Raw genomic sequence first — 25370 nt, 5'->3', positions numbered from 1 at the left:
GCTGGCTCGACTGGCTCGAGCGACACGTGATGTTCCGGAAAAGGCAGGCCGTGCGACATCGCAGTGTTCGAAGGACGAAACAGTGGGAAGCCATCAAGCGATGCTCGCAGCTTCAGAACGAAGACTGCATGGTGGGCACATGGGGGGGGGGAGCTCACGCCAGACAATGGACATGCACAGCGCTCCATCCGACAACCGTGGAGCATATCCGTGGGAATGTGTTTTGGCTCGCCGACTCGACAAGCGAAGGGACATACATCCCTTGCCGAAAGCACCGACCACCCGATCCCGCTCCTCAGTAGATTGACTTGCGCTTGGTCCAGCTGCGCGATGGGGCTACTGTGTGCTTGAGTATCGTTTTGGACGGGCCGGACTGGCGCTTGGCCTCGGCCCTCACCTTGATCAGCGCTTGGCACAATGTGTCGAGTCAGCCACTCGCCCGGTCCTGATCGTGCTGCTACGACTCACTTTCGATGTGCACATGCGCCAGGGAGTCCGCTCGCATGCGATTCGGTCTGTCCGTACCTCTGTCCAACGCCAGCTCAATCATCGTTCTGCATTTGATCATGCACAAGAACGGCCATGTGGCCTGCTCGCCCTTGGTGATCCAGTACTGCATCGACGCATACGTTGGATTGGAAAAGAGTGTATAGAAATCCTGCGTCGAAAGACACCGAGAGCCGTTAGACCTCAGGACCTGCAAAGCCAGGACATGCGTCGATTGTGGTCCGGCGCATACCATCGAGGAGGCTTGTGGGGAAATGGTGACGTGCCCCTCGAACTTTTGATCGAACATGCCGCGGATGACGGGTGGGAGCAGCCCGAGATGCGAAAGCTATCGAGTGGGTCCATCCAAATATCAAGGTAAAGGTGTCAGTGTCTAGTCGATGTTCAGAGTCGCTCGTGTTGGTTCGGGTGCGGCTGCTCATGCAATCGTGATACATTCAAGCCGTCGAGCCGCCGGTGTGGTGCTCTAGTCCTAACCTGCGAAAGGCGGTGTCGAATCTCGGAGGCGATAAAGATGGAGATCTTTCCGGTCAGGGTCGATACCCGCTCCCTGGGCGTCTGCGGCCCACGGGCCAGAAACGGTGCGATGTAGGGGCTCGCTTGCGATAGGATAAAGTGGTTGGCGTTGAAGAGCTCCGAGAGCCGGGTTTCTGGTGTTTCGCTGGAGATGGGGCGAGATGATGAGCCGTGCGGGAACGGGTTGTTGGCCGTTGGTCATTGAGCTCGACGATATGGCAATGCCACACAACATTACAGCCAGCAGACGATTCTCCGGGGCACGCCTAGGAGTCCTTACATCTCGCTCTGGATCGGGTCCCATTTGATCGCTGGTTGGTGCGTGGCAGCACATCATCCATGTGCGCATCAGAATCATATGTGCATCAGCTCGGGGGTAGGGCTCAATGCTTTCAGCACATCGGCGACGCAGGTATCGCGGTCAAGCCTTGTGCACGAACGGACGAGAGGCCAGTGCTGCGGGCAGTAACGCATCAGACCCAAGTCCCACGGAGCGACTTACCTTGCGGGCTCCAGTTGACAATGTTGCCGTGCTTATCTTTGGCCAGAAGGACCACGACATCGTAGAGGCCAACCGACGCCGCTGAAGCGCAAGCAGCACTCCAGATGAGCTGGAAACAATCCAAAGCAATTTAAGCCACATGGCAACGCCGTGCTGGTGACGGGGAGTACCCTTTGGATGCCGTATGCAGCGGACACAGCACCGCCCACACATCCGCATGAAACCCACCACGTTCGGAGCCGTCAGGTAGTTGAGCAACTTTGGAACCTCATTGTTGCGCGATGAGGCCACAGTGATGTTGAGCATCCGCTTGGTTCTCTGAAACGCTTCTTCAAAGGTGATGTCACCCACGTTGCTTCGGACACAGTCTTCTAGTACCTTGACGTCCATGAGATATCCTGGCCGGCAGAAGTGCAGAGTCAGTCTCTGCCGCACCTGCGACTCTCAGCTGCCGATCGTATCTATTCGGTAACTGTTGTGCCCAGATGACATTCACCGTGTTTCAGGAACCGAGTAACCTTCCGACGCACGTTGCCGCGCGACCCTTTGCGCGCAAATGCCTTGAGATTGATTCCATCTGGGCGAAAAATGGACTGAGGAGCAGGACGACGCCTGTTAGAGATTCGAAGAAGTGTGACGCAAACCAGGACGCCCACAGAGTTGCTTGGGCTGGATAGACGAACACAACGGTTCTCATGCCGGGGTGACGGCTTGGGGCTGCTTGCCACGCCGAAACAAGTGACGAATCCGACTCACCGGAAGCTCCTCATCCGTCCGGATGCACACCAAGGCGGCGATGAGAGCGCCAACTGAAGAGCCGCTGACGATTCGCGGCAGTGAGCCGTGCTCAAAGAGCGTCTTGACAACGCCGAGGTGGTAGAGCCCTGTAGCAGCAAGGCGCCGTTAGAGCCACAGACGCATCCATGCAGAGCTCGCATTGCGGCAGAGTAACGAGGGCTACCGAAGGTTGCGCCGCCATGCAGCAACAGGGCAGTTCTTCCAAAGCTCTGGCGAGTGTCGGTGAAGAAGTCGATCTTTTCCTGGATCGATAGCTCGTCAATGTCGCTGTCGGATATGTACTCGATGTGGGCCACGACTTCATTCAGGTAGTCCTCAATGAGTTTCTTTGTCCTGTATCGCCAGTACGGGTGAGTCGAGCGATCGGCATTGCCTTCCGGGTCCAGTGGAAGGTATGTCGCCACAAGCACTGAGATAACGGGTCGCTAGCCTGGCTATTGCTGCTGTTGAGCCCTCAAAGCGGGCCATCAAAGCGAGCAACTCGTGCCCACCCTATGAACGACCGTCGGAAGAGCTTGACGTCCACCAGCCCACCAATGTTCCTCAGCAGTCCTATGTTGGTAACGAAGGATCAGCCGTCTGAGTCTTCATTCAGCCGTCAAGCCAAACCCAGCGATGCTACCCCGAAACCGGCTGCACGCTGTGGCGACTTGAGCGTCGGGATCCACATTGCAGCCACAGATTGCCTGAGCTGTATTCTCACAGAACCTACCCGATCGCAGCAAGTAGATCATATTTCGGATGTCGTTGCGCTGCCGCACTTCGCGGAGATGGCGAAGCCTGTCCTGAATCAGATTATAGTCATAGTCTTTCGATTTGACCTTGGCTTTCCATCCTTCCGCTCCTTAGAGCGATGCAGCAGTCAGTGGTGAGTGTGGCGTCTGCATACTGCTCGGTCCGTATCATCCCGGAAACGCTCGCACGAGCCGGTGGTGTTCGCTCGAGTACCTGTGATGCTGGATGCAACAACGCGAGTAAATGGACGGCTCTCGATCGGCTCTGCTCCGATAGATGGCCTGATAATCGGCGCAGGCAGCCAGTCACAAGCAGGAACCGCTCAAAGTGCAGACTCACATATCCAGCTGCTGGGCGGTGCTGAGCCAGGTTGCATAGTCGGTGGCATTGTGGAGAGCCTCGCGGAGGACCTGGTCTTCCCTTCTGTCCCATAAATCCTAGCCATGTCATCGTTGGGGAGGGGTTTAGAGGGCTCTGGCTGGATCTGCGGCATCCAGAGACGGTTGTTGGGCCCGTGTGCGACATGATGTTGCTTGGCCATGAGCGACCTACCCTGAGCCAGAAAACCCATGTCTTTCGGAATGGACGGTGCAGCAAAGAATCCAAAGCGCCAGCTGTCAGAAGAGAGCACGCCAGACAACCGCCCTCATATGCTGTCTATGGATGTCTGCTGGGGCGACATCGACGCCATGGGAATGCACTGACCAGCCAGAGCATCTGCTGGATCTGAGTCCTGGAAGGAGAACAGTTGGATGCGCAATCCGGCGCCGTTAGCGATGCCCAGGCAGAGCAAACGGGCCAACGGCAAGGGCAAGCACATACCACAGATGCCGAAGAATGTCGAGCAGCGCCATGGTGTTCCTGAAGAGCGTATGCAGCGGTTCGGGCTGCGCTGGTTCAGCTATCGCGAGCGAACCTGCTGTCGGTTCTGCTGTCGGTGCTGCTGCCGGTGCTGCTGTCCGAAAGCCTGCAGCAGTCGATCCGGAGATGCCTCCGATGCAATGGCGATTGCTCTGCTGCCCGCCTTTTGCTCGCCCGGACCAGCAAACAGACCCTGATTTCACGTGGAGGTCGCTGGCTCGGCCAGAGGCACTTGGCCTGGTGCCCTGGAAGAAGCAGTGCGGTCGTGATCACCAACAATGCGCCTGCAACCGGCAACCGAGGATCCCCGTTGTCGACTTGAGGGGGTGGGCGCAAAGCGTACCGACCCGTCTGTCCGTCCGTCCATCCATCCGTTCGCGCAGTGCGATGCGATCAACTCTGCCAATGCGATGAATCTGCCGATGTGATGGTGTCTGTTGGTGAGGCACATTGGCCCCGCCCATCAACACAGCTGGTCTGGCCGAGATTTGTTCGCCCACAGCAATGTCGTCCGTCGCAATGTCCATACAACCTGCAGACCGTCCAGATTCGCGGGAGCCTGCTTGCCGGTGGTGTCGCTCAGCCCATTGACCTATCTGCAGACCGCAACCACCACGACCACCAACAGCCGCACCCGCCGTGAGCACGCTGGCCACAGCGGCCGTCGCACACCCCCTTCGGGCGAGAACGTGCTTTGGGCCTGGGCCGGCACAGGCGATCGAGACGGGCATGGGCAGCACCCTCGCCCCTCTGGCCCCGTCCATCCCGGCCTGCTCGTCTGCTCTGCCAGCCGTGACGTCTTCTCCTCTTTCGTTTGCCCTCCATCCGCGGCCCAGGCGCCTCCTGTTGTTGCTGGGCTGGATCGCTTTGTCCCGAGGCCTCTATCGCCGCACCCACCAGCCCCACTTGCTAGTCTGCTCCTGACATCCCCCACTCTCCCCCTCGGACCATTGCCCTCGCCTGTCCAGCCCAACGAGATGATCGGCTCCACGGTGAGTTTTGAGCTGTGTTTTGGAGGCCCCTCGATTCTCGACCCGGATCGCCGCTGTCGCTGTTGTCTGCGCTTGCTCCCCAGGATATCGAGCAGCCAGGATACATCGCTGACCCACTGCAACCTGCTCTTTCTGCTCTCATCCCTCTTCCCCGACAACAAAGAACGCAAGCAACGGTGCTATAGCACCATCGGGTACGCTCGTCGTCGGCCTTTCCGCGAGCCAGCACTCGACGGCGATTCGTACTGTCGCCTGTCGCTTGTTGCCTGTTGCTTCGAACCCACCTCCAGCCCTGCTTCTGAGCAGCCTAGACTTATCACTCCCACATACGTTCCTCTGGCAGACCATCGCACCTTTGCCCCTCGCACGGGGGTTCGCCACGGCAGCGTCGATACAGAAGACTCTGTCGCCGAGTCTATTGTCTTGTCGCCGCCGGTGGCTACCAACCGATGCAAGGGCTGCCAGTTCCCCCTAGAAGGGTTGGATGTCACCTCCGAGTGGCATTCGGATTGCTACGAGATTTACTCTGTAAGCCGCCGCTTGTCGACGCTGTGCCGCTGGCTGTCGCTGTCACTGCTGCTCCGAGTCCCCGGTGAAAGAGCGAGCAACCAAGCAATATCCTGTCGAGCTGCACCGGGCGACCCTTGGCGTGTGGAGCATAGACCGAGATGATAAGCCCGTCTGCCGAGATACTGATTTGTGTCTCATATTGGGCTTGGTCTGCAGAAATGGAGGGTCCAGGTACTCTTTTTCCAGGACTTGGCCTCCCTCGACAGCCTTGGTAGGTCGCTGCAAAGCAAACCTGGTCGCTCACGGCCATGAACTCGGATGCATGCCCGGCCACTGCCAGCCAGCCATCCAATCAACCAGCCAGTCCGCCGGACCGGCCGATGCCGCCATAGCCACACTCACCCGGACCAAACATCTGTCTGCAGACATCGAGGCTCGATCGGACTACCGCAAAAAGATCCACTACATACTGGTGTGCCTATCCAACTTTGAGGAGTCGTGCGAAAAGTATCTCGTCAAGTCTATCCACTATGCCTATAGGAGGCAGTTCCCGGAGTGCTTTTTGCAGATCAGCAAGTTCATCTCGGCCGTCGAGATCCTGTTTGTCGCCATGGAGGATATCGATGCCCAGCTTCGGGCCATGGGCGTATCTGCGCCATCGACAGACCAGTGTAAGGAGATTGCCGGGAAGCTCAACAACTTTATCCAGATCGTCAATGCCGTCCCCGATGCCGCCAGCGAAGATATGCACGCTCGACTCAAGAACTTTATGCCGGATGTCATCCGCTGGGTGCGGATCCTGCTCAAGCATTCTGCCAGAATGGCGTTTCAGCTGGTAAGAGACTCGAGCACCAGGCCCGTTGGGAGGCCTTCTACCGACTTGGAATGGCGAACACAAGCCTCTGCAGCTCCAGAGCACGCCGCTCCCCCGTCCAACTCACCTGTTCGCACCTTCCACTCCCTCCCTCCCTCCCAGCAACGCCTCTCGAGCGAGTTTTCCACCATCAACTGGTACCTCAATCTCGTACTGGTGCAGCTGACCGAAGCCGACGAGTCCGAGTCCGCAAAGCTCCAGCGTCTCCTGCGGCTCCCCCGGCCCACCGAGCGCTGCCAATACTGCCAATACTCTGTCACTCCGCCGTACATTTGCCAGGACATTTATGTCTGGCACAAGAACTGCTTCTTCTGCGTGCTCTGTGGCACCAGCGTCTCCGAGACTCTGAGCAGCACCTTTACGGATGCAAATCGCCAGGTCTACTGCAGCAACCATCCAGAGATCCGTGTCCTGTCGAACCACTTTGGCGTCGTCCGGCCGCTGGAGCATTGCATCAAGATTCTGCGGAACATTCTCTGCAGCATGTATCTGACTCGTATTGCTTCATGTGAGTTCTTCGTCGTGTCTGTACTTTCACTCGGCTGTATCGCTACCGCCATCCGGTCCAGGCTTGTCCGTCGCTCTGCTTTCTTCCTGAACCGCTCTGGTCGTGCCATCTTCCCTTTCCTTTATCTCAATCTGCTGGCTATTTAGCGTCTGGCGAGCAAACGCAAGCCCAGTCCCTCCGAAACCCCACAGTCCTGGTGAACTCCCGTCCCACTCCGGACCTTCCAAACCCATACCAGCGCGATCGGTCCAACTCCCGCGATCTGCTCGAATCAGCCACGCCCTCGACGATCACACACCGCCCTTCATGGGACGGGCAACGTAATCCATTCACCGAGTCGCTGGCGGGCCCCTCAACCGCTGCCCAGCCGCTGACTCAGTCGCAATCACAGCCGTTCACCAGCAGCCTAACTCTGCGGACACCCACGCCGACGGCACGACCAGGTGCGAGGTCAGCGACGCCGTCGAACCGATCGGTCAAGTCACAGGCACGCGAAGGCCCCGACCACACCGACATTATTTCGCAGTTTGAGGCACCCTTGTTCCGCCGCAACCTCGATCGCTCGGCCTCAACCACCCAGTCCACAACCCTCTGGAGCAGAATGACGATGCGCAACGCCCAGACTTCGTCTTCGCCGCCGCAGTCTTCGGCGATTCCAATGGCCCCAAGCCACTCCGTGCCTCCCCCCGTCCCCGACTCGGCCGCCACGACACAGTCCTCGCCTTCAACGAGCTTCTCGATGACCGCAACTCTGCCCGAGACGGCTGTCGAGCTGGTTTCGCTGGAACAGGAACTGACTCGTGCCCTCGCCGAGCTGGCCAAGCAGCGTTCTCCAAGCGAGAAAGCCCTGTCGATCCGGGGCACCGATTCGGATGACCGTCAATTTTCCAGAGAGACCTCCCATCCTCTCGAGACATCCTCGACCGTATCGCGGTCCAATGGACTCACCACGGTCCACCAGCAGTCCTCGTTTTCCTCCATCAGCTCGGCCGACTTGCCCTCAAGCGACTTTTTCATGGTGATGACCTATCCTCGGTCTCGACTCGATGCAATCGCCGTCGCCAACGGCTTTGGTGGAGCTTCTTACTGATGCGACGTCGCTTGTGATTGGTTGTTCAGGAGGACTTTGATACCAGCTTCCTCAAGACAAGCTCGCGAGGTGGGCTTCGGGGCGATAGCTTGGGTCATCAGGGCCGCCACAAGTCCTGTCCTGATGGGCGAATTGGCTTTGCATGCGCATCTGCTGCTCCGTACTGATGCTTGCCCTTGCACCAGGCTATGCCATTGCCGAGCTGCTCGACTCGGAGGCAATGTACTGCAACTCGCTTGGTGTGATGCTGCACTACTTCAAGGGCGGTCTCCTCAAAAGCCAGATCGTCAAGCCCCGGGACGCCGATCTTATTTTCCGTGGCATCGGTAACGTGGCTACCGCGACTTCTTTCCGTGCTCCCCCCCGTGCGCTGGCCCAGTCTCATTTTGAGATGGGTGCGTCTAGCAAAGCAGTGCCTTCTTGATGGCCTGATCACGTCTGCGGGCAGATCGGAATGCGCAATTAACATTCTCATCAACCGTGGCCACGCCGCCGGAAACACCGCCGACTTCCAGAGGATCTCTACAGTTTCCACAAAGAATTCCTGACCAAGCTTCGAACCCAACTCGGGCCAGAGCTGTGGGAGACGGAGTCGCCCAGGCTCGGACCCGTGTTTCTGAACTATGTGAGTTACTTGGCCAATCGCAAATGGCTGGCTGATGACCCGGCGAAAGCACCGTGGTGCTGATGGTCTCTGGCGCATCACTCGATCCACGCACTCAAACTCTTCTCCCGCACATCCCTATAACCTGCAGAAAGCACGACTCGCGGACCTGCTGATCAACTTTATTGACGTCGGCCATGTGTCGTATCGCACGATCAAATCGTACGAAAAGAACCAAGAGTACATTGACTTTATGAAGGCTGCAGCAAGATCGGAGCAGACGGGCAAGCGCGACTTGAAAGACTTTATGGTGCTGCCGGTGCAACACTCGCTGCGCTACTGCCTCCTGGTCAAAGGTGAGGACTGATGCCGCTGCTGAGTGGCTGGCAGCCGGAGAGCGTCGATTGGAGGGATTTGTCAACGGCACCATGCCATCGGACACTGAGCAAATCCTCACCGGCTTGCCTACATTGCTTCTGAACCCGTTTTGACCTGCCGTTTCTCTGGGCACACTGGGCTGTGCGTCCCCCAGCCGTCTTGAAGCATACGCCCGACCATGACCCGGACAAGCAAGACTTGGTGCTGGCTGTGGCTGCCATGGAGTGGCTGGCCATCACCGCCAATGAGAAGAAACAGGAGAGCGAGGAGCTGGTCGGCATGTTCTTGGCCTATGAGATGACCAAGCACTGTCCTGCGACGCTCATCCAATCGCGGCGACGCATGATGTTCCGATGCGACACCTCGGATGTGCAGCGCAATCGCCAGGTCCACTTGTTCCTCTGCTCGGACTCGCTGTTGATTGCTCAGTCGACTCTCCGGCGGTTTGTGTTCCATGCCGGAGGGCAGCCGCCAGAGGGACAGCCCTACTCGTTTGTCCGCTGGCTCGACTTTAGAGACATTGTGTTTATCAACGACGAGCTCTCTGCTGGTGAGAACGGGTGATCCAACCGGATGAGCTTGCACCCGCCATCCCGAGAAAATCGACCGAGGCATGGGGGATCGCTTGCCAGCACAGCAACGCTCATGCTGCTTTCCCATTATTATCATTATTTCTATCGACAGACACTGTCAAGATCTTGGCCATATTCAACTACGACTCGTCGCAGCGCACCCTGACGTGCCCGCCTGTGCCGGCCGAATCCCGCGATATCAACCTGTATTTCCGCTTCGATGTCGGTGTCGACCCAGTCAAGGCGCGCGAGACGTTCTTGAAGCTCCTCAAGAGCCAGTGGACCAAGATCAAGAGTGCGTAGGCCGTTCAAGATCCGGTTCCCAGCGTCCTGTTTCTTCCGGCGCTGATGTCGATGCCGTCGGGCAAGATGATGGGCAGATGTGCTAATCCGGAGGGACGATAACCCATCATCTTTTCCGATCCCCACTCTCACCCCATTCACTCACTCACTCACTCACTCACTCACTCACTCACTCACCTTGGATAGACTGTGCGGAGTGATATGTATCCCCCCCCCTATCCTTCCATTTGCTTGCTTGCTTGACAGTTGATGATAGGCGAGCTCGGCTTTGCCAGCAGTGATCCCCGGGGTCTTGGCGAACAAACGACGGTGGAGCTGTGGGAGGCCGTTCTGCTTGCCGGCACGAGCTTTCCCCGGTCATTCCGTCTCGCGGCAACCAGGTCCTCCGATCGGCAAACACCGCGACGCTGTTGGCAACCGCAATGGACAATGCACAACCATCTTCTTGCCCAAGGCTTCGGTGTCTCTGTGCAGTTGTTTTTCCTTTGATTTCCCTCCCCCTAACCTATTTCGCTTTGCTCCTCTGTATTTGCCTTTCCTATCTTTCTTCTGATATCATGTTTCTGAGTGCCCTTTTGGGAGGCTCTATCGATCTGTGCTTCTGTCTCCCTCTCCTTCTCTTCCCTCTCCCTTTCCCCCGTCTCCGCTCTTGGGGCTCGGTGTCTTCCTTGTACCAAAAGATCAGTTGTCGTGTTTCTGCTGTCTCTCTCGGCTTCGTGCGGGACATTATCGCTGCTGGGTAGAACGCCATTCCCGTCGTTCGAAAACGCCGATCTCCACATGCACCCGCTACGGAGGATCGATAGCCAAGCACGCTCCCACAGAATGATAGTCATGGGTCAGAGCGAGGCTTTCAGGGCGAGGGGGGGGGTATCCCCGTTCCTTAAAAGGGCTGTATTCTCATGTTCAGATATCCGGGATGGGTTGATAACAAGCAGACAGGCGGGAGCAAGAGATTGAGGCGAGCGGAGAGCGAGGATACGGACGAAATGTGGGAGGAACAAAGAGAAGAGGGAGGCGGACGGGCAAAGAATCCAAAAGGAGAGTACGCAAGAACTCGATCAAACCACGGTTGAATAACTTAGGTGCACCAATTTCCGGCAGGGCCGCAGTCTTACGAGCTCTGGGCGGCAGCCAGACGAGCCTTTCGTGCTGTTGAAGCGCAGAGACACAGGAATGGTCAGTCGGGGACAGGGTAGCGAGACAGACGCTGCACAGCACAACATAGCCGCTGGGTACTCAGCTCAATCCACCGGCGACAGAGAACGAGTCACACATACCAATCTCCTTGTTGCGGGTGATGGAACGATCGCACTGGTTTCGCGAGGCCGGGTCGCGGATCGAAAGACCGAGTTTCAGGAGACTGGCGAGGGACAAGCGGTCACAGCGATCGAGCGCCGTCAGGAGAGTGGGGCAGAGGCGGGGAAGGGTGAGTCTTATGCCAGCACACAGCACGTTACTGGCTACAGCTCAGCCACATATGCATGCCCGACGACGGCCGGATCCAGGAGCAATACTGACGTGGTGTTCTTGGCGAGGGCCTTGGCGAGCTCCTGCTCCGCATCAGTTCCAGCAAGCACACGCTGGTTGGCTAGCCGGAGATCCTTCAGGGTTTGGTTGACCTCGAGCATGCTGGCGAGGGCCTTGATCTAAACAGAACCGGAGTCAGTGTCAGTGTCAGAGACAGGTATTCTCGAGAATGTCGCTGCGGATTGCTCTGATGCGCTCGGGGTAGTTGGAGCCAGCCAAGAGCAGCCAAGAGCAGCCGATAGCCCACAGCGCACCACCGTGAATCGCACCGACTCCAACAATGGCTGGCAACTTACTCCTTGGGGAGCAATCTGGTTGTTCTCGAGGTTGAGGACCTCGACGGACTCGTTGTGCTTCAGGCTGCTGGCCAGGTCGATGGCGGTCTGGGTCTGGATCTTGGTGTTGGCGAGGTTGATAGTCTTGAGGTGGGTGTTGAAGAGCAGCGCGGAGCTCAGGGCGGCGCCGTGCTGGGCGGTAAACATGGTGCAGTCCTTGAGGTCCAGGTCGGTGAGCGAAGGGTCGTTATCGGACAGCAGCTGGAGCGAGTGCAGAATCTCGTCCAGGATGGGGTTGGTGGCACGGACAGGAGAATAGATGGAGCCGACCGGGACGGGAGGGCCGTCCTCGATCTTGCGGGCCATGGGAGCCGGGGAGAGAACCCTGGCATCGGGAACAGAGCCGCGCAGACGCGGGGTGCCGGGAGGAGAGAGGGGCGACGAGACTCGGCTGGTGCTGAGCTCGTCCTTCAGCTTCTCGAGATCGCGCACAGCAATGGTCTCGGTCTCGATGGTCTCGGGAGGGGTGGCGGGGGAAGGATCACGAATCTCGTGAACGGCCTCGGTCTCCACCGCGGCCGGCTCAGGCTGGGCGACTGTTGTGGTGGTGGTGGTGGTAGTGGTGGTAGTTTCGGCGGTGGCGGTGCTATCAACGACGACGACTTCCTCGACAACAGTTTCGACAGCGATGGGGGCTTCAGCAACGGCCACAGTCTCGGCGGTTTCAACGACAGCAGTTTCAACGACAGCGGGCTCGGCAGCAGTGGTCTCAACGACAACGGTTTCGGCAGCAGTGGTTTCAACGACAACGGTTTCGGCAGCAGTGGTTTCAATAGCAGCTTCCTTGACAGCGACTTCCTCAACGGCGGCGGCCTCGGTTGTCTCCACAGTCTCCACAGTCTCCACAGTCTCCACAGTCTCCACAGTCTCCACAGTCTCGACAGCCTGGGTGATCTCGACAACCTCGACAGTCTCGACAGTCTCGGTGGTTGCGGTGCTGTCGATCAGAGCCTCCACAGCTTGCTGGACCTCACGGCGGGCTTCTTCGGCAGCTTCCGAGTGGGCAACGGGCACCACCAGCGATTCGGTCTGGGGCTCGACAGCAGCCGCAGCAGCCACATCGGCCACGTCGACAGCAGCGGGCGGGGCCGCAAACGACTGTTCCGAGAGAGCGGCCAGCACGCCGAGGGCCTCGTTCTTGGCCGCTGCAGCGACCTCGACGGAGGGCGACACGATCTGGTCGGCGGCCTGGGGGACGGCGATCTGGTCAGTAACGGAGGTCATTGCAGATAGAGGACAAGGGTAGCGAGACGGAGCGAGGCGACGGGCTGGACGGCGGGAGGTTGAGCAGCCGAGGGCAGGGAGGCAGCTCAGCGGTGGCGGATGGAGATCAAAGAGTAAGGGAGCGGGGGGGGGCGAGCCCAAGACAGGCGGTGTTTTGGGACGCAGGAGCATGCTTGCCAGGCCGGGCTGCTGGCCGCACGGGCTCGAAAATAAGGACACCAACAAGCGAGCGACGGGCGAGAGGGAGGACAGAAACCGCATGTACAAGACAGAAATAGCGAGTGCGGGCAAGCACAAGTCGCACACAACGCGGCCGCGCGGGCCTGTGCGATGCCCGCGACGGCACAGAGCGACGAGCCACGCCACCGACCGAGGCCGGCCAAGGCGGGAGAGCAACAGCGACGAGCGATGCTGAAGTCGAGTGGTATGAAATGGTGTCGGGTGGAGTGGAGTGGAGTGGAGTGGAGTGATATCAAATGATATCAACTGGAATAAAACGATATCAACTGATATCAACTGGAATCAACCAGCATCAACTGATCGCAGAGGCATTATCGGTGGGCCAGCCGGAAAGGCGTGGGAGACGACGCAGACCAGACCAGACCAGACCAGACCAGACCAGACCAGACCAGACCAGACCAGACCAGACCAGACCAGACCAGACCAGGCCAGACCAGACCAGGCCAGACCAGACCAGACCAGACCAGTTCACCCACGATCGATCGCCTCCGGAGATGATAGAGTGCACGCCCGCTGCCCTTTCCTCTCCGTGATATCCAGCACGATCCGTACCTGGCTGCTGCTGCGCTTGATGCTGGCGAATGACTGGAAGGTATCCAGAGCCTCGGATGCTTCCAGATCCAGGTCCAGCTCGACTTCGATAACGTCGACTCGCTCAAGGGTAATGATCTTCGAGACGAGCGTGCGTGGTTGCATGTGATGAGAGCAGAATATGCGGTGTGACGGATGAGTTTGCTTGTGATCGAATCGGATCGGGTCGGACCGGTGCGATGCATGGCAAAGCACGCTGCAGCATGACCCATGGTGCTCCAGGGCTGCTCTGATGAATGGCAACGGCGATGGTGGCAGCGGTACTTTGTCATGAACCAGCAGCTATGGTCCCGGTGGCGGCGGTAACAATAGCTCGCCGGCAGAAGCCTGTCGGTGGTCAGCACAGAGAGCCGCCGCAGGAACCAACCAAAGGCCAAATCAAAGGCCAAATCAAAGGCCAGGCCTAAGCCGGATGCCTCTGGGGAATTCAAAGAGGTGACCTTGGACCTGCCTCGGCTGGCTGCTGAATGACTCAATTACTGCAACCGAGGCCGTGCAGAGACAAAGTCCAGCGCAATCGCCGCAGAGCAAAGACAGACTCGGGCCATACCGTGGGCTCGGGATCGGCGGCAACGGCTGTGCTCATGTTGTCGGATGATGGGGTTCTTCGCTTGGGGAACGAAAATCGTTGAAAGAACTGGCGGCTTTTGGCTGTCACTTTGAAATCGGGCCGCAAACGGCAGAACGGAAATGAGGATCAGAGGTAGGAATAAATAGGATATGAGGCGGGTGCTCGGGGGCGTGCTCCTGGTGCAAGGGGGGGGGAGGACAGTATGAGGCGATGGCTCGGGCAGGCTCGGGCAGGCTCGGATGCAGATGGACGGCAAGCAACCTGAGGAAGAAGCAGAAGGTGTGCAGTCAGGGCCAGGCCGAGGCTTTTGAGTGCGTGAAGGCTTGGGCCGAGTGGCCAGGAGAGCACGCTTTGTTGGCCCGGGCCGCGACAGCCGCGCCGCGGATCCCTTGGTGCTCTTGATGCTGCTGGATGCCATCGGATACTGCTGGATGCCATCGGATGCTGCTGGATGCCATCGGTCGGCTGCCCGTCGATAGCGGGCTGTTGCGATGGCTGCAGCACAGGATCCCGCGGGTGCGATCGTCTTGGTTGGGCTCCCTCGGACCTTGGTTGGTCCCGTTCGGGTTTGCGGGGTCCGCCCGAGCCCAGAAAGCCAGACGCAGACACTGCCGACACCTGCCGCGAGTCCCCACTCGGCGGATGCATCGGAGCTGCATGCACCCGGCATCATCGCCTTTGCCGACAGGCGATAGTCTGCTGATGCGGGTGCTGGCGGTGGCTGGTGTGGCGTGGCATCATGCCTCGTCGGCCATGGGGCGATTGCCGGCTGTGACGGGGCGGTACACGGATCGCCATGACGGCCTCGACACCAGGAGGACGATGGTACATCCTCGATCACCGCCCATGTGCACTGTGGACGGAACTGCATGGACGGAACTGCATGCGGCTTGCTTTCTCTCGAGTGTAAAGTGTATGTACATGTCACCAGACAGGCCAAAGTCAGTCGGGTCAACGAACGCATCGGGCATGCTTGGCTCTTGTTGGATCAGTTCGCAGTTGGTGCCAGGCAACAGCAAGTTCCCCAGCCGTCGTCAGTGTCAGCCGCAAGTGTCCCACGATCGCTCCGCAAGCTACAGCTCGTCGATCCGACCAACGCCGCTTTCCAAAGTGGCGGCAACACACAACGGCTTGTGTTGGCGACGGTGCGCCTTCTGGCATTCTCGAGAGCAGTATATGGCCACTTTGCACCGAGAGCATCGCTTCAGGTGCTTCCGGGATCCGCAGTAGATGCATTCGGGCCCAGGCTGCCCTGGCGGTCGCACCCGAAGCCCCAGCGAGCTCTGCACAGGGCTGCTCAAGACACTGCCGTTGGATTCTGCGTCGTCCAGGCCGGATCGAGCAAACGAGGAGGGCCTGGCAGACTCGAAGACCTTTGGATCGTACGCCGCTTTCAGAGCGAGCCGGCGCACATCCAGATCAAACGCCATTGGATCGTAGGACTTGGTCTCGAGGTTGGGTGCATTCAGATGCACAGCTACTAGCTCGCTGCGGGCCGTGGCGTCGTCTCCAGCTTCGATCCATTTCTCCAGCAGCTTCTGGTGGGACGGGTTCCCTTTCGAGTCTTCGGGCGGGCATGCCAACGCCCCGTCCAGCAACTTGCACTGGCCGTCACAGGAGTCGAGGATGCGCTCCAGGCGAATATCGTGGCGGAAACGGTCGCCCAGATCGTACAGGAATCCCATCTCGCTGCCTTCGACGTCGAGAATGTGGCCGAGGGTGTACAACCGGTCGTCGATGAAGGCATGTCCGTTCATGTAAATGTGCATCATGTCGGCGCACTGGGACTTTTTGGGCCCAAAGAGCGCTCCATCCCTCCGATCCGTGAACAGGTATCCGTGATAGTTGCGGCACCAGCCCATGATCGGCGCAAGCACCAGGTCTTGCAGGTGGTGCAGCGGAATGTACGCGGGCACCTGGAATCGCCGCCAGAGCTCGGGCGAGATGCCCTCCATCGTGATCTTGAGGATGACGTCGTTGACAGGCGGGCGGACAGCGTCGAGCGACTTGACCTTGCGCGCCATGAGGCGATTGACAAACTGCAGCTCCGGGTAGGCGCCCGTGTAGAAGAATTGGGTGTTCATCCGACGCATCATCAGCGTCATGCCATCGACGTCGTTCTGCACGCCCCAGTACTCCATCTTGCCCGTGGATGGATCGGGTTCGGGAGAAAACTGGTCTGGGTCCTGCAAGAAGAGCGGATCGATCTTGGTCTTGTCCTCGGGGTGGATCCGGAGGTACGACTGCGGTTGCTGCTGCTCGCGCTGCTGCTGCTGCTGCTCCGGATCATGCTTGCGGCCCGCGAGCTGGCCACTGCCGACGTTCTTGAGCCCCGTGAGCTGGGATCGCAGATATTCATCCAGCTTCGAAGGGTGGTGAGGAAAGTCGAGCGAGTGAATCTCCTCGTCGTCGGTAAACTCCAGATCGTCCCACTTGGAGTAGTCCATGATGGAGCAGCAGCGAAGGGGCTTGAGCGGGCAAGGGGCAGCGGGAAAGTGAGAGAGAGGGGCGAGCGGGCGAAGGACGACGTCGAGGCGGAGAGCGATCTTGGCTGGCGCTTTTGGATGAAAAAAATGGAACTGCACAGAGACTGTGGTGAGTGCACGTGACGCGCTGTTCATGGGCTCACTAGCCACAGCGAGGAGGCAGTCCGCGAGACCGGCGTGGTTGGGGTGCTTTGCCAGCGACCATGCTGTGATCAATGCGATCAATGTGGCTAATGTGGCCGATGTGACCGATGTGGCCGATGTGGCTGATGGCCTGGGTGGAGGCTTCCCCTGGAATCCCGCTTGCCGCGGACACTCCATCGCAGATATGCACCTCCTGGTCGGCGGCATCCACTGCACTCCACCGATATCCGCTGCGATGTCGCCTGCGCTGCGGTCGATGAGGAGAGTGCTCGATTGGTTCCTCGAGCCAGTGCTATATGGCCGTTTGTCATAGAGATATACCATGTTTCCTGCACTAGAGATGCTGATAGCGCAGCCAAGACACGGCGGGCGCGGTGACAACGTTATTTTACATCGACACCGTTATATGTAGCATTAAAATGGATTGAAGAGTGGGTAAGGGTGATGGCAAGCGACAGATCGACATTGGATCCGTTGGCAGCAGATCATTCGCCGGGCAGTCCCGCCCACTGTGCGGCTGAGTGTTGGGCGGGGTTGATGGTGCGAGTGTTCAAAGAGGCACTGGGGCTGCCAGGGAATGGCCAAGGGCTGGCCGCGGAGACGGTGCCCGGATTGCGTTTAGACTTGGGGACTGCGATGCGGAGAGCATGTTCAGCGCGGGGCCGTCGTCATGACGGTCGGGCTGCATGGGCAACTGGTTTGGCTCTGCTGGTGCAGTTGATGTGGCCGTGTCGGTCGCACCAACCCATCGCATCACGTGGATCGCACATGCACATCCGTCCCGACACGCACCCGGCGACCACGTGATTCCATGTGCTGGATGACCAGGGTGTCTGTGCCCGCTCGTCTGTCTTTGCCATCAGTCCCGACACCAGCATCGGTTTGCAGGACAGCCCTGATCCAGCAGCAGCAGCACCAGCAGCAGCACTCGCACCCACCCCACACCATGTTCCGCAACCAGTACGACAACGACATCACCACATGGTCCCCGCAGGTTCGCATCCGGCGCACAGGGCTCGGTGCGGCGGCGTCCTCTCTGATCGCAGGCGCTGTATGCCAGCAAAGATACGAGCCGGTCGTCAAAATGCGCTGATCCCAGACTCGCTCTCCAGGGCCGCATCCATCAAGTTGAATATGCACTGGAGGCTGTCAAGCAGGGCTCTGCAGCCGTCGGCCTTCGCTCCAGCACACACGTTGCCCTCGTTGCCTTAAAAGCAAGTATCGGCCCCGTCTTCTTCGGGGCTGCGACAGAGGATCCAGCGCATTCGATCAAAGCCCATCGTCTGTCGTGCGCTTGATGATCCTGTGGAATCGGAGGCCTTCTAACGACCTGTTCCTCCCTCCCCCCCCCACTTCGTACCAACAGCGATCGGCTGGCGAGTTGTCTTCCTACCAGAAGAAGCTGATGCGAATCGACGATCACATTGGAATTGCCCTGGCGGGACTCACATCTGATGCTCGTGTGCTGAGGTGGGTCCTTCAACCCATCCACGAGATGCGCACTGGTCCAGCTCTTCCTCTGCTCGAACGATCGGTTGCCATGTGCCGATTGCTGGACCGCACCATCAAACTCCAGCCAATATGATGTTCATGCTCGTCTCTGCGGCAATGCCTCTCCCCTCGCCAACAGCAACTACATGCGAACCGAGGCTATGAGATCTCGCATGGTCTACGGCCGTCCCTTGCCCGTCTCCCGACTGGTCAACTCGATCGGCGAAAGTATGTGCGACGCGGCTCTTGGCTGCACGATTTGCATCCCGACCAGCTGCTGGAAGCGGTGCCGGTGCTTCTCCAAAGGCACAAATCTGTTTTTGGTTCGATCGTAACTGACTCGGCTGCGTGACGTGTCCAGAGGCTCAGGTCAACACTCATCGATACGGAGGACGGCCCTACGGCGTCGGAATGCTGGTTGCCGGCCACGATGTATGTCCTTCTTGGCAGGCACGGATGCCGAACTGCTCGGCTTCAACGACCGGCGGCTTTGGCTACGTTTGGCTGCGGGCGGTTCATCGCCCCCCCCCCGACTAATTCTGTGGTCTGTGCTTTATGTGTGCTTGCAGGAAACTGGCCCTCATCTGTATGAGTGCGCTCCCTCCGGCAACGTCTTTGACTACATCGCCATGTCGATCGGCGCCCGCTCCCAGTCAGCAAAGACCTATCTGGAGAAGCACTTCCCGAGCTTTGCGGATGGTAGGTTTGCGCGGTGTTGAGATAGCCACTCAAGCGGACTCGATCGATAGGCAGCGGATTGGGCAACAGCCACATAGGACTGAGATACGGCGGCCGCACCCTTTGGTCCCGCGTCGGTCGTCTTTGGTAGCCTAGCATTCTCGTTATGCCTTGGCAGCCGTGTCCATTTTCTCCCTCTGCCATTGGGCTTTCCTCTCCTCCGTGAGCTGCGTGGTTTTGCTTTGATTTTTGCCGAGCCGACTGCATATGAACAGCTGCAGGCGGCTTGCGGTTGCAAGTCGTCCGACAATTCAACTGATCCGCTGTATCGCCACAGCCTCTCTGGATGACCTGATCGTCCATGGCCTCCGTGCCCTTCGGGACTCGCTTCAGCAAGACAAGGAGCTCAATGTCAGCAACTGCTCCATCGGCATCGTCGGAAAGGGCCAGAGCTTCACGCTCATCGAGGGCGAAGAGCTTCAGAGGTGAGGCATTTGTATCCGCGTGGGGCTTTGCGAGTCTGGGCCCGTTTGCAGGTGCTCTTGCTGCTCTCTGCATTTGCTCACCTATGTTTATCAATCCCACCGCATTCCAACGCCCACTCCCTCCCGCACTCCCTCCCACACTCCCTCCCGCACTCCCTCCCGCAATTCCGCACGAACAGATACTTGGACTTGCTCGGCGACAGCAATCCCCGCGGTGGACAACCCGAGGCTCCCGCCGGCGACGCCTCTGCCATGGACACAGAATAAGCTGCAACATCGCTGATGATCCCAGCCATGCCATTCAATATACGCGCATGTCGGCAACATAGCTACTCGATACTGGCCCAGCTGCAGGGCTTGGCTTTGGGCGGCGAGCGATAATGGATGGAGTGGCCAGCAACAAATCTATTGAGCAATGCGCATCTTGATCTCCGCCGTACATTCATATATCTGCACCGGCACCCACCCTTCGATCCCACCCTACGATCCCGCCATCGCAGGCGCCTCCCCTCCCCCCCCCCTCGCTCTTTGATGGCACAGGATGCCATCAGGATTACCGCGCGCCGATGCCTCGCCTCGCCAGAATTCGGACGCTGTTGAGCAGGATATCGATATGATCGCGGTAGAGGTTGGGCTGCTGGGTCTCGTGCTTGTGCAGCTCCTTCTGCAGATCCTGCGGCTTTCGGATTTCCAGTTCAAGCTCGTGGGTGAGATCCGTTTCGTTGCCATTGCTCTGAATTGCGAGCGAAAGTGGAGCGTGAGCAGCGCCAGGCGTAGCTTCGGCACCGTAAACTCGGTCGACTCAATACCGCAACGAGCAAACGAGTAAACGAACAAACGAGCAAACGAGCAAGCGAATGCCGAGATGGGCCGAGGAGCCCCAACAAGAGGTCGGTACATTGTAACAACAGACGCCAAATTCGGGATCGTGTCTGATACTCACAGAAAGCTTCCGGACCTGCGTCAGATCCACCTGGACGATCTGATGGGCATACGACAGTCGATCTTTCTTGCGCCGAAAGACAAGCTCCTGGTTGGGTTGAGGCTTGGGCGCTGTGACGCAGCACGGGTCGAGAGGAGGAAGGGAACATGTGCGAGCATTAACGCAAGTAACCGAGGATCGCTCACAGACAGATATCAACTTGCTGGCGACTGCATTGTAAACAGCCATCGAAAGGCGGCTCGCAGTCGTTCTGCCGGCGATCGTACCTGGCAGTTCCTCGCTGACCGATATGCGATAGTCCAGAGGATATGCAGGGCAATACACGTCGATGGTTGCAACCTTCTTCTTGATGACTATTGCCTTGATCTGCGCTCCCGTCCACAAAACGATACAGTGCTTGGTGAGCAATCTGGGCAGTTGCAGCACAAGCGTATCCGCTTCAGCAGCCCCGACGACATGCGCCCCGTCGATCCCGGTCCAACCATGCTGCACATTTTGAAGGCTTCATCGAGCAGAGGCGATCGCCCGAAGGCGCTGGATGTGATCTGCGACGCACCTCGGAGCTGCCCTCGTTGGTTGTGACCCGGACGTTCTTGGACGGCGCATAATAAAAGCTGTCAACTTCCCGCAGATGCGTGTACCGGATGATCGATCCACGCTCAAGCGTCAGGTTGTTCAAAAGACGATTGTAGTGGGCATGCTGGTCCTATCGGCGTTGGTTTCGGTAATGATTTCGGTTGCCATTGAAGGCAGGGGCAATCATCCACAAAGAGTCAGTCTGATGTCGAGTGATATCGGCCCCACAGTTGTCTGGTGGTCACCGACGTTGCTTCTGGCGGCGACAGGCACAGGATATCAGCAGCTGTAGCAGAGATGCTCCATGTGTCGGCAAGCCGTACCATTGTCATGTCGCTTGCGAAACGGATGTTGCGGTCGTCCGCGAGCACTGCGAGGATCGTTGGCGTGAGCATCTCCGGTACGAACGCACCTTCTCGATCCAGCAATCAAGCATAGAGCGATGCCATGGCGACACGGCCTCACGCCGACAAACCTGTTTCAGTCCGAACGGGCAAGTATATCCGCTGGTTGGTGCGGTTGTCGATCATCAAGCCAATCTTGGCCTCGATCTGGTCTCGACAGCATCCGCCAGTTGATTTCACCGAGGCGGCACAGACAGGACCAACAGGATGATCATAGACAGTAGGCAGGGCGATACGTGGTCAGATCTCTATGAGGTGACATTGGACCTGCGGATCCTTCCTGAAGATGATCCCCTCTACAAATTGTGCAGCCTGGGATCATCGACGACAGTGAGGTCTACCAGGACAACGAGCCGTCGGATCTACCTCGACGTGAGGCCGCTTGATATACTTGGCCAGGAACTCGGAAACATATTTGAGAATGTCGTCGCTTGGCTTGGAATTGAAGATGCTCGGCTCCAGCCGCGACAGCGGAGCATGGTTCCGAGCAGCCCCGGCAGCAGAGCTAGAGAGTTGAGCATTGGTCGGCGCTTGAGGCTCCGGGTCGGCCGCGGCGTTGGGGTCAATCGCCCCGACTGCCGGTTGCGGATCTGCTTCTGTTGGCTGGTCCTGGTCGACCCTCCGGCGCTTTTGGCCCGGGACGTCGGCGTTGCTCATCGTGTCGTTGGCAGCGATGGGTGTATGAAGGTGCAGCCGAGCAGACGGGGTCTCTGGATCCGGAGCGGGCTCGTCGGATGGAGATGGTTGATGAGGGCAGAGCACGCGGCTTTCGTCCGCTCGTTGTGATGGCTGTTCTTGCAGGGCTGCTTTGCCCCTGGGTTGAGCGACAGCAACGACAAGAAGCGCCGGGGAACAGCAGCAGATCGAAGTGACAAATCACAGCCCGACCAGAGAGCGCTTCACCTGGCGCACCGAGTACGGAGGCTGCCGAGGTGGTTCTCTTTGAATGAAAGTTGCCTGGCTCCCAAAGCCTTTGTGAACACGATGGGATAGGATGGGTGCCGATTTGCTTTCTCTCGAGTGCAAAGTATGAATAGGGGACTCGAAATAGCTGTATTGAATGCGTCCCCGGATCCCAATTGCACCAAAATCCAATTCACGATAGGTAAAGAAAATAAGGCGGCACAATCGACGCAGTCTCGCACCAACCCATTGCATCGATGCCGGTTAGGGACAGCGACCAAGACCTTTCGATCGCATGCCCTTCGATTGCGCGTCTCTCACAAGTGCGGCTCAAAGGGCCTTGTGCTCGAGCATCATGTCGCTCTGGGGAGGGAGGCCGATGCAGGCGCGGAAGATGTTCTCAACCGCAGCGCGCTGCTTGGCCAGGGCGTTGACGACCGGGGTGCCAGGAGGGACCATGGGGGCCTTGAGCATGTACGAGAGGACCGAGAGGACCGAGTGGAAGGCGCCGTACTCCTCCATGTCGTCGGTGCGGTACTGGATGCGAGTCATGAGCTCGGTGATGATGGCCAGGTCGAGAATCAAGGGCGAGGCCAGGAGCGAATCCTCGCAGACATTGTAGAGCGAGATGGTGTTGCGGCCGCTGCAGCAGGGGCGGATCGAGGGCCGGATGATAAGCGAGCAAGATTGCACAGAATTAATGCCAGCGGCAGAGCCCACAGATCCTACGTGCTGGTCCGAACTGCGCTTGCCTTGAGCGGTGCAGATCAACATGCGCCCCCTTACCCCATAAAGATCTCGCTGACGTATTCGTCCAAGGCACGCTTGCTATCGCCGACAGAGGGGCAGTACTTGATGACAACAATGTGGTCGGGGTGCTCGCCGGGTGCATAAAGCACCTGGTTGGCAGCAACCATGTCGTCGACGACGTTGCTCTTGGAGATTTCCTTGGAGCGGAACTGGGCCGGGGCCGAAAGGTTCTTGCCGTCGTTGTTGCCAAGGTGGTTGTAGGACGTGATCGAGAGGGGCTTGATGCCGGCATTGACCAGGAAGTCCACCAGGACCGACTTGACCTTGGTCTGGCCCGACTTGAAGTCATCGCCTCCGATGTAGACCTTCTCGCGCTCGGCCAAGTCCACGACACCGGGAACAAAGGTGTTTTGGGGGCTTCCGTTGACGAAGGGAGTTTTCTCGAGGATACAGGCAAGGGCAAAGATGGTCGACGGGGCAATCTCTTCATGGCCCTGCTCAACGGCAGCCAAGAGGTTGTCGGCGCTGTCATTTACACCGGGAATGATCTGCATCGATTGGGTAAAGAGGGCCATCAGCATGCTATGCAGGACCAAGGGGTTCACAGCAAAGAAAGGAGGGAGGTAGTTGCGCCGAGGTGGAGCCAGGGCCGATGCGACATCGGGCACACCATCGCTGCGATTACATCCCGGGACGACCAGTACATACATCCGAAAACCTTTCGGTGTTGGCGGTCCAGACAACGATGACCTTATCGAGCTCATTGGCGGCCTTGAACTCGCTGGGAGAGGGTTGGCAGTGACGTTAGTCAAGATGCATGCGACTTCCATGAGTTGACATCGCATGAACTCGATCTTGTTGGCAGAAGGAACCAAAAGGGGGGGGGAATGCATCCGAGTACAATCGGCGAGACGGTTGCATTGATTCAGCAGATACGGAGTCACAAGGGCAAGCGGCGGCAACAGGTTTGCTGCGGATGGCGGGGTGGTTAAACGTACCGAATGTCCTTTCGGATCTGGTCCAGGTGCTCCTTCTTAGAACCAGGCAAAACATTGTTGGCACGGTCGCCCTGGTTGGCAGCAATGTAGTCCGGGTAGTAGATCGAAGGCAAGGGCTTCAGAGCCTCGAGCTCGGGGATGAGCTGTCTCTGCAAGTCCCAGTCCAGGACCTGAGCGCGCTGCATGGCTTCGGCGAGGTTGGCCGAATTGATATCCCATCCACCGAGCACCAGGTCGTTGGGGGCGACCATGGGCAGGATCTGGTTGAAAGGGATGTAGTAATCGCTTCCCTTCTCGTCAATGCCGAGCTTGAGGGTCGAGGCCTGGGTCAAGGAGCCGTAGTAGTTGGGGCTCTTGACGCCCTCCTTGGTGTGCCACTGGATGCCCTTGCGGTTGGCAACGATGGAGGCCGTGAGGGTGGATCCATTGTTTCCACCCCATCCAACCATCATCAAGCTGATTGCATGCGCGATTACACAACAGAGAGGGCATTCGTGAGACGGTGCGCAGGTACGATCAAATACGACAGTGACAGGCGACCAGCAGTTGTCAATGCCATCGAATGCCTGCGGATCAGGAAAGGGGTTGGAGACTACAGCCTGGAAGCGCGGCTGGTTACCAGTCCGGGAGCTACGTAGGCCATGACATGTTGCACTTACCCGACTTTGGGAACCGTGCGCTCCACCTTGAAGTGGAAGGTCTGCTCGGTCGGGAGAACCGAAACAGAGCCGTTGCCGTTCTTGACAACCTTGGAGTTGCGGTAGACGTACTCCGACAGGATGAATTCATCCGTGTAGCGGACCTGGGGCGATTCCACACGGAAGGCCTGGGCAGGGGTCGATTCGAGGGTCATCTGCGTACGCTGATCGGCGACGGTACTGGATTCTGGGAAGGTAACGGGGGCAATCACGGGGGACATAACTTTCACCGGGGCGGCAGCAGAGGATGCTACTTGGGCTTCGCAGAGTTTCTTCGAAAGCCGCGGTGATGGTTGTGAGAGGAGTATAGCTGATTGGAGAACGTCTTGACGGTTCTCCGGGGAGGCAAGCGGGGAGTGTGTGGGCTGGATCTGCAAGGGCGCTCGGTGGGGCTGTTGCAGGGGCGAGATGGAGCGATGCAGGACGGCAGAGCAACAGCGGGCGCGAAAAGCGAAAAAGAGCCAAGGGCGACTGGCTGGGCACGTGAGGCGGCCAGAGCGTGGCCGGACATGTGGCCGGGCAGCCAAAGTTTTGCCGTCGGTCTCCGATTCTGCCGCACCACCAGCGCACCAC

General features: G+C 58.6%; 8 protein-coding genes across 8 annotated transcripts; 2 read left to right on the top strand and 6 right to left on the bottom strand.

Moving 5' to 3' along the window:
- Window position 1: 1 nt before the first annotated feature.
- Window positions 2–4050, bottom strand: BJ171DRAFT_292334 (acyl transferase/acyl hydrolase/lysophospholipase). The gene is made up of 17 exons (XM_053106946.1): window positions 3881–4050; window positions 3764–3791; window positions 3611–3631; window positions 3398–3495; window positions 3272–3279; window positions 3036–3167; window positions 2815–2875; window positions 2487–2656; window positions 2282–2409; window positions 2022–2118; window positions 1754–1923; window positions 1526–1634; window positions 1304–1334; window positions 985–1168; window positions 740–835; window positions 526–658; window positions 2–408 (listed from the first exon to the last, which is right to left on the bottom strand). The coding sequence occupies exons 1-17, from the start codon at window positions 3910–3912 to the stop codon at window positions 296–298; spliced, it is 1611 nt and encodes a 536-aa protein (XP_052969233.1). The 5' UTR covers window positions 3913–4050; the 3' UTR covers window positions 2–295.
- BJ171DRAFT_292333 (uncharacterized protein) lies at window positions 4051–4911 on the bottom strand. Its single transcript, XM_053106945.1, has one exon. The coding sequence runs from the start codon at window positions 4681–4683 to the stop codon at window positions 4189–4191; it is 495 nt and encodes a 164-aa protein (XP_052969232.1). The 5' UTR covers window positions 4684–4911; the 3' UTR covers window positions 4051–4188.
- On the top strand, window positions 4791–9875 carry BJ171DRAFT_292349 (uncharacterized protein). Its single transcript, XM_053106947.1, has 13 exons — window positions 4791–4911; window positions 5075–5105; window positions 5255–5439; window positions 5638–5692; window positions 5847–6256; window positions 6398–6803; window positions 6950–7821; window positions 7923–7962; window positions 8079–8219; window positions 8409–8518; window positions 8649–8853; window positions 9030–9425; window positions 9560–9875. The coding sequence occupies exons 1-13, from the start codon at window positions 4897–4899 to the stop codon at window positions 9748–9750; spliced, it is 3057 nt and encodes a 1018-aa protein (XP_052969231.1). The 5' UTR covers window positions 4791–4896; the 3' UTR covers window positions 9751–9875.
- Window positions 9876–10725: 850 nt separating this feature from the next.
- On the bottom strand, window positions 10726–13207 carry BJ171DRAFT_292381 (uncharacterized protein). The gene is made up of 4 exons (XM_053106948.1): window positions 11577–13207; window positions 11272–11399; window positions 11031–11113; window positions 10726–10902 (listed from the first exon to the last, which is right to left on the bottom strand). Exons 1-4 carry the CDS (start codon window positions 13098–13100, stop codon window positions 10865–10867), a joined length of 1773 nt encoding a protein of 590 aa, XP_052969230.1. The 5' UTR covers window positions 13101–13207; the 3' UTR covers window positions 10726–10864.
- Window positions 13208–15083: 1876 nt separating this feature from the next.
- On the bottom strand, window positions 15084–16767 carry BJ171DRAFT_493777 (MM3350-like domain-containing protein). Its single transcript, XM_053109940.1, has one exon. It carries the CDS (start codon window positions 16686–16688, stop codon window positions 15315–15317), a length of 1374 nt encoding a protein of 457 aa, XP_052969229.1. The 5' UTR covers window positions 16689–16767; the 3' UTR covers window positions 15084–15314.
- Window positions 16768–17741: 974 nt separating this feature from the next.
- On the top strand, window positions 17742–19938 carry BJ171DRAFT_565998 (nucleophile aminohydrolase). Its single transcript, XM_053113378.1, has 8 exons — window positions 17742–17865; window positions 17984–18085; window positions 18238–18341; window positions 18502–18590; window positions 18724–18794; window positions 18932–19061; window positions 19378–19525; window positions 19705–19938. The coding sequence occupies exons 1-8, from the start codon at window positions 17818–17820 to the stop codon at window positions 19790–19792; spliced, it is 780 nt and encodes a 259-aa protein (XP_052969228.1). The 5' UTR covers window positions 17742–17817; the 3' UTR covers window positions 19793–19938.
- Window positions 19939–20037: 99 nt separating this feature from the next.
- BJ171DRAFT_493775 (CYTH-like domain-containing protein) lies at window positions 20038–22289 on the bottom strand. The gene is made up of 7 exons (XM_053109939.1): window positions 21815–22289; window positions 21520–21595; window positions 21368–21414; window positions 21025–21174; window positions 20735–20834; window positions 20469–20578; window positions 20038–20258 (listed from the first exon to the last, which is right to left on the bottom strand). Exons 1-7 carry the CDS (start codon window positions 22103–22105, stop codon window positions 20079–20081), a joined length of 954 nt encoding a protein of 317 aa, XP_052969227.1. The 5' UTR covers window positions 22106–22289; the 3' UTR covers window positions 20038–20078.
- Window positions 22290–22482: 193 nt separating this feature from the next.
- Window positions 22483–25213, bottom strand: BJ171DRAFT_439431 (uncharacterized protein). The gene is made up of 5 exons (XM_053108022.1): window positions 24759–25213; window positions 24100–24555; window positions 23810–23882; window positions 23138–23649; window positions 22483–22994 (listed from the first exon to the last, which is right to left on the bottom strand). Exons 1-5 carry the CDS (start codon window positions 25016–25018, stop codon window positions 22682–22684), a joined length of 1614 nt encoding a protein of 537 aa, XP_052969226.1. The 5' UTR covers window positions 25019–25213; the 3' UTR covers window positions 22483–22681.
- Window positions 25214–25370: the final 157 nt, after the last annotated feature.

The sequence above is a fragment of the Polychytrium aggregatum genome (assembly GCF_025602895.1).
Source record: "Polychytrium aggregatum strain JEL109 chromosome Unknown BJ171scaffold_8, whole genome shotgun sequence".
NCBI classification, from domain to species: domain Eukaryota; kingdom Fungi; phylum Chytridiomycota; class Chytridiomycetes; order Polychytriales; genus Polychytrium; species Polychytrium aggregatum.
This window is presented reverse-complemented; position numbering and strand designations above follow the sequence as displayed.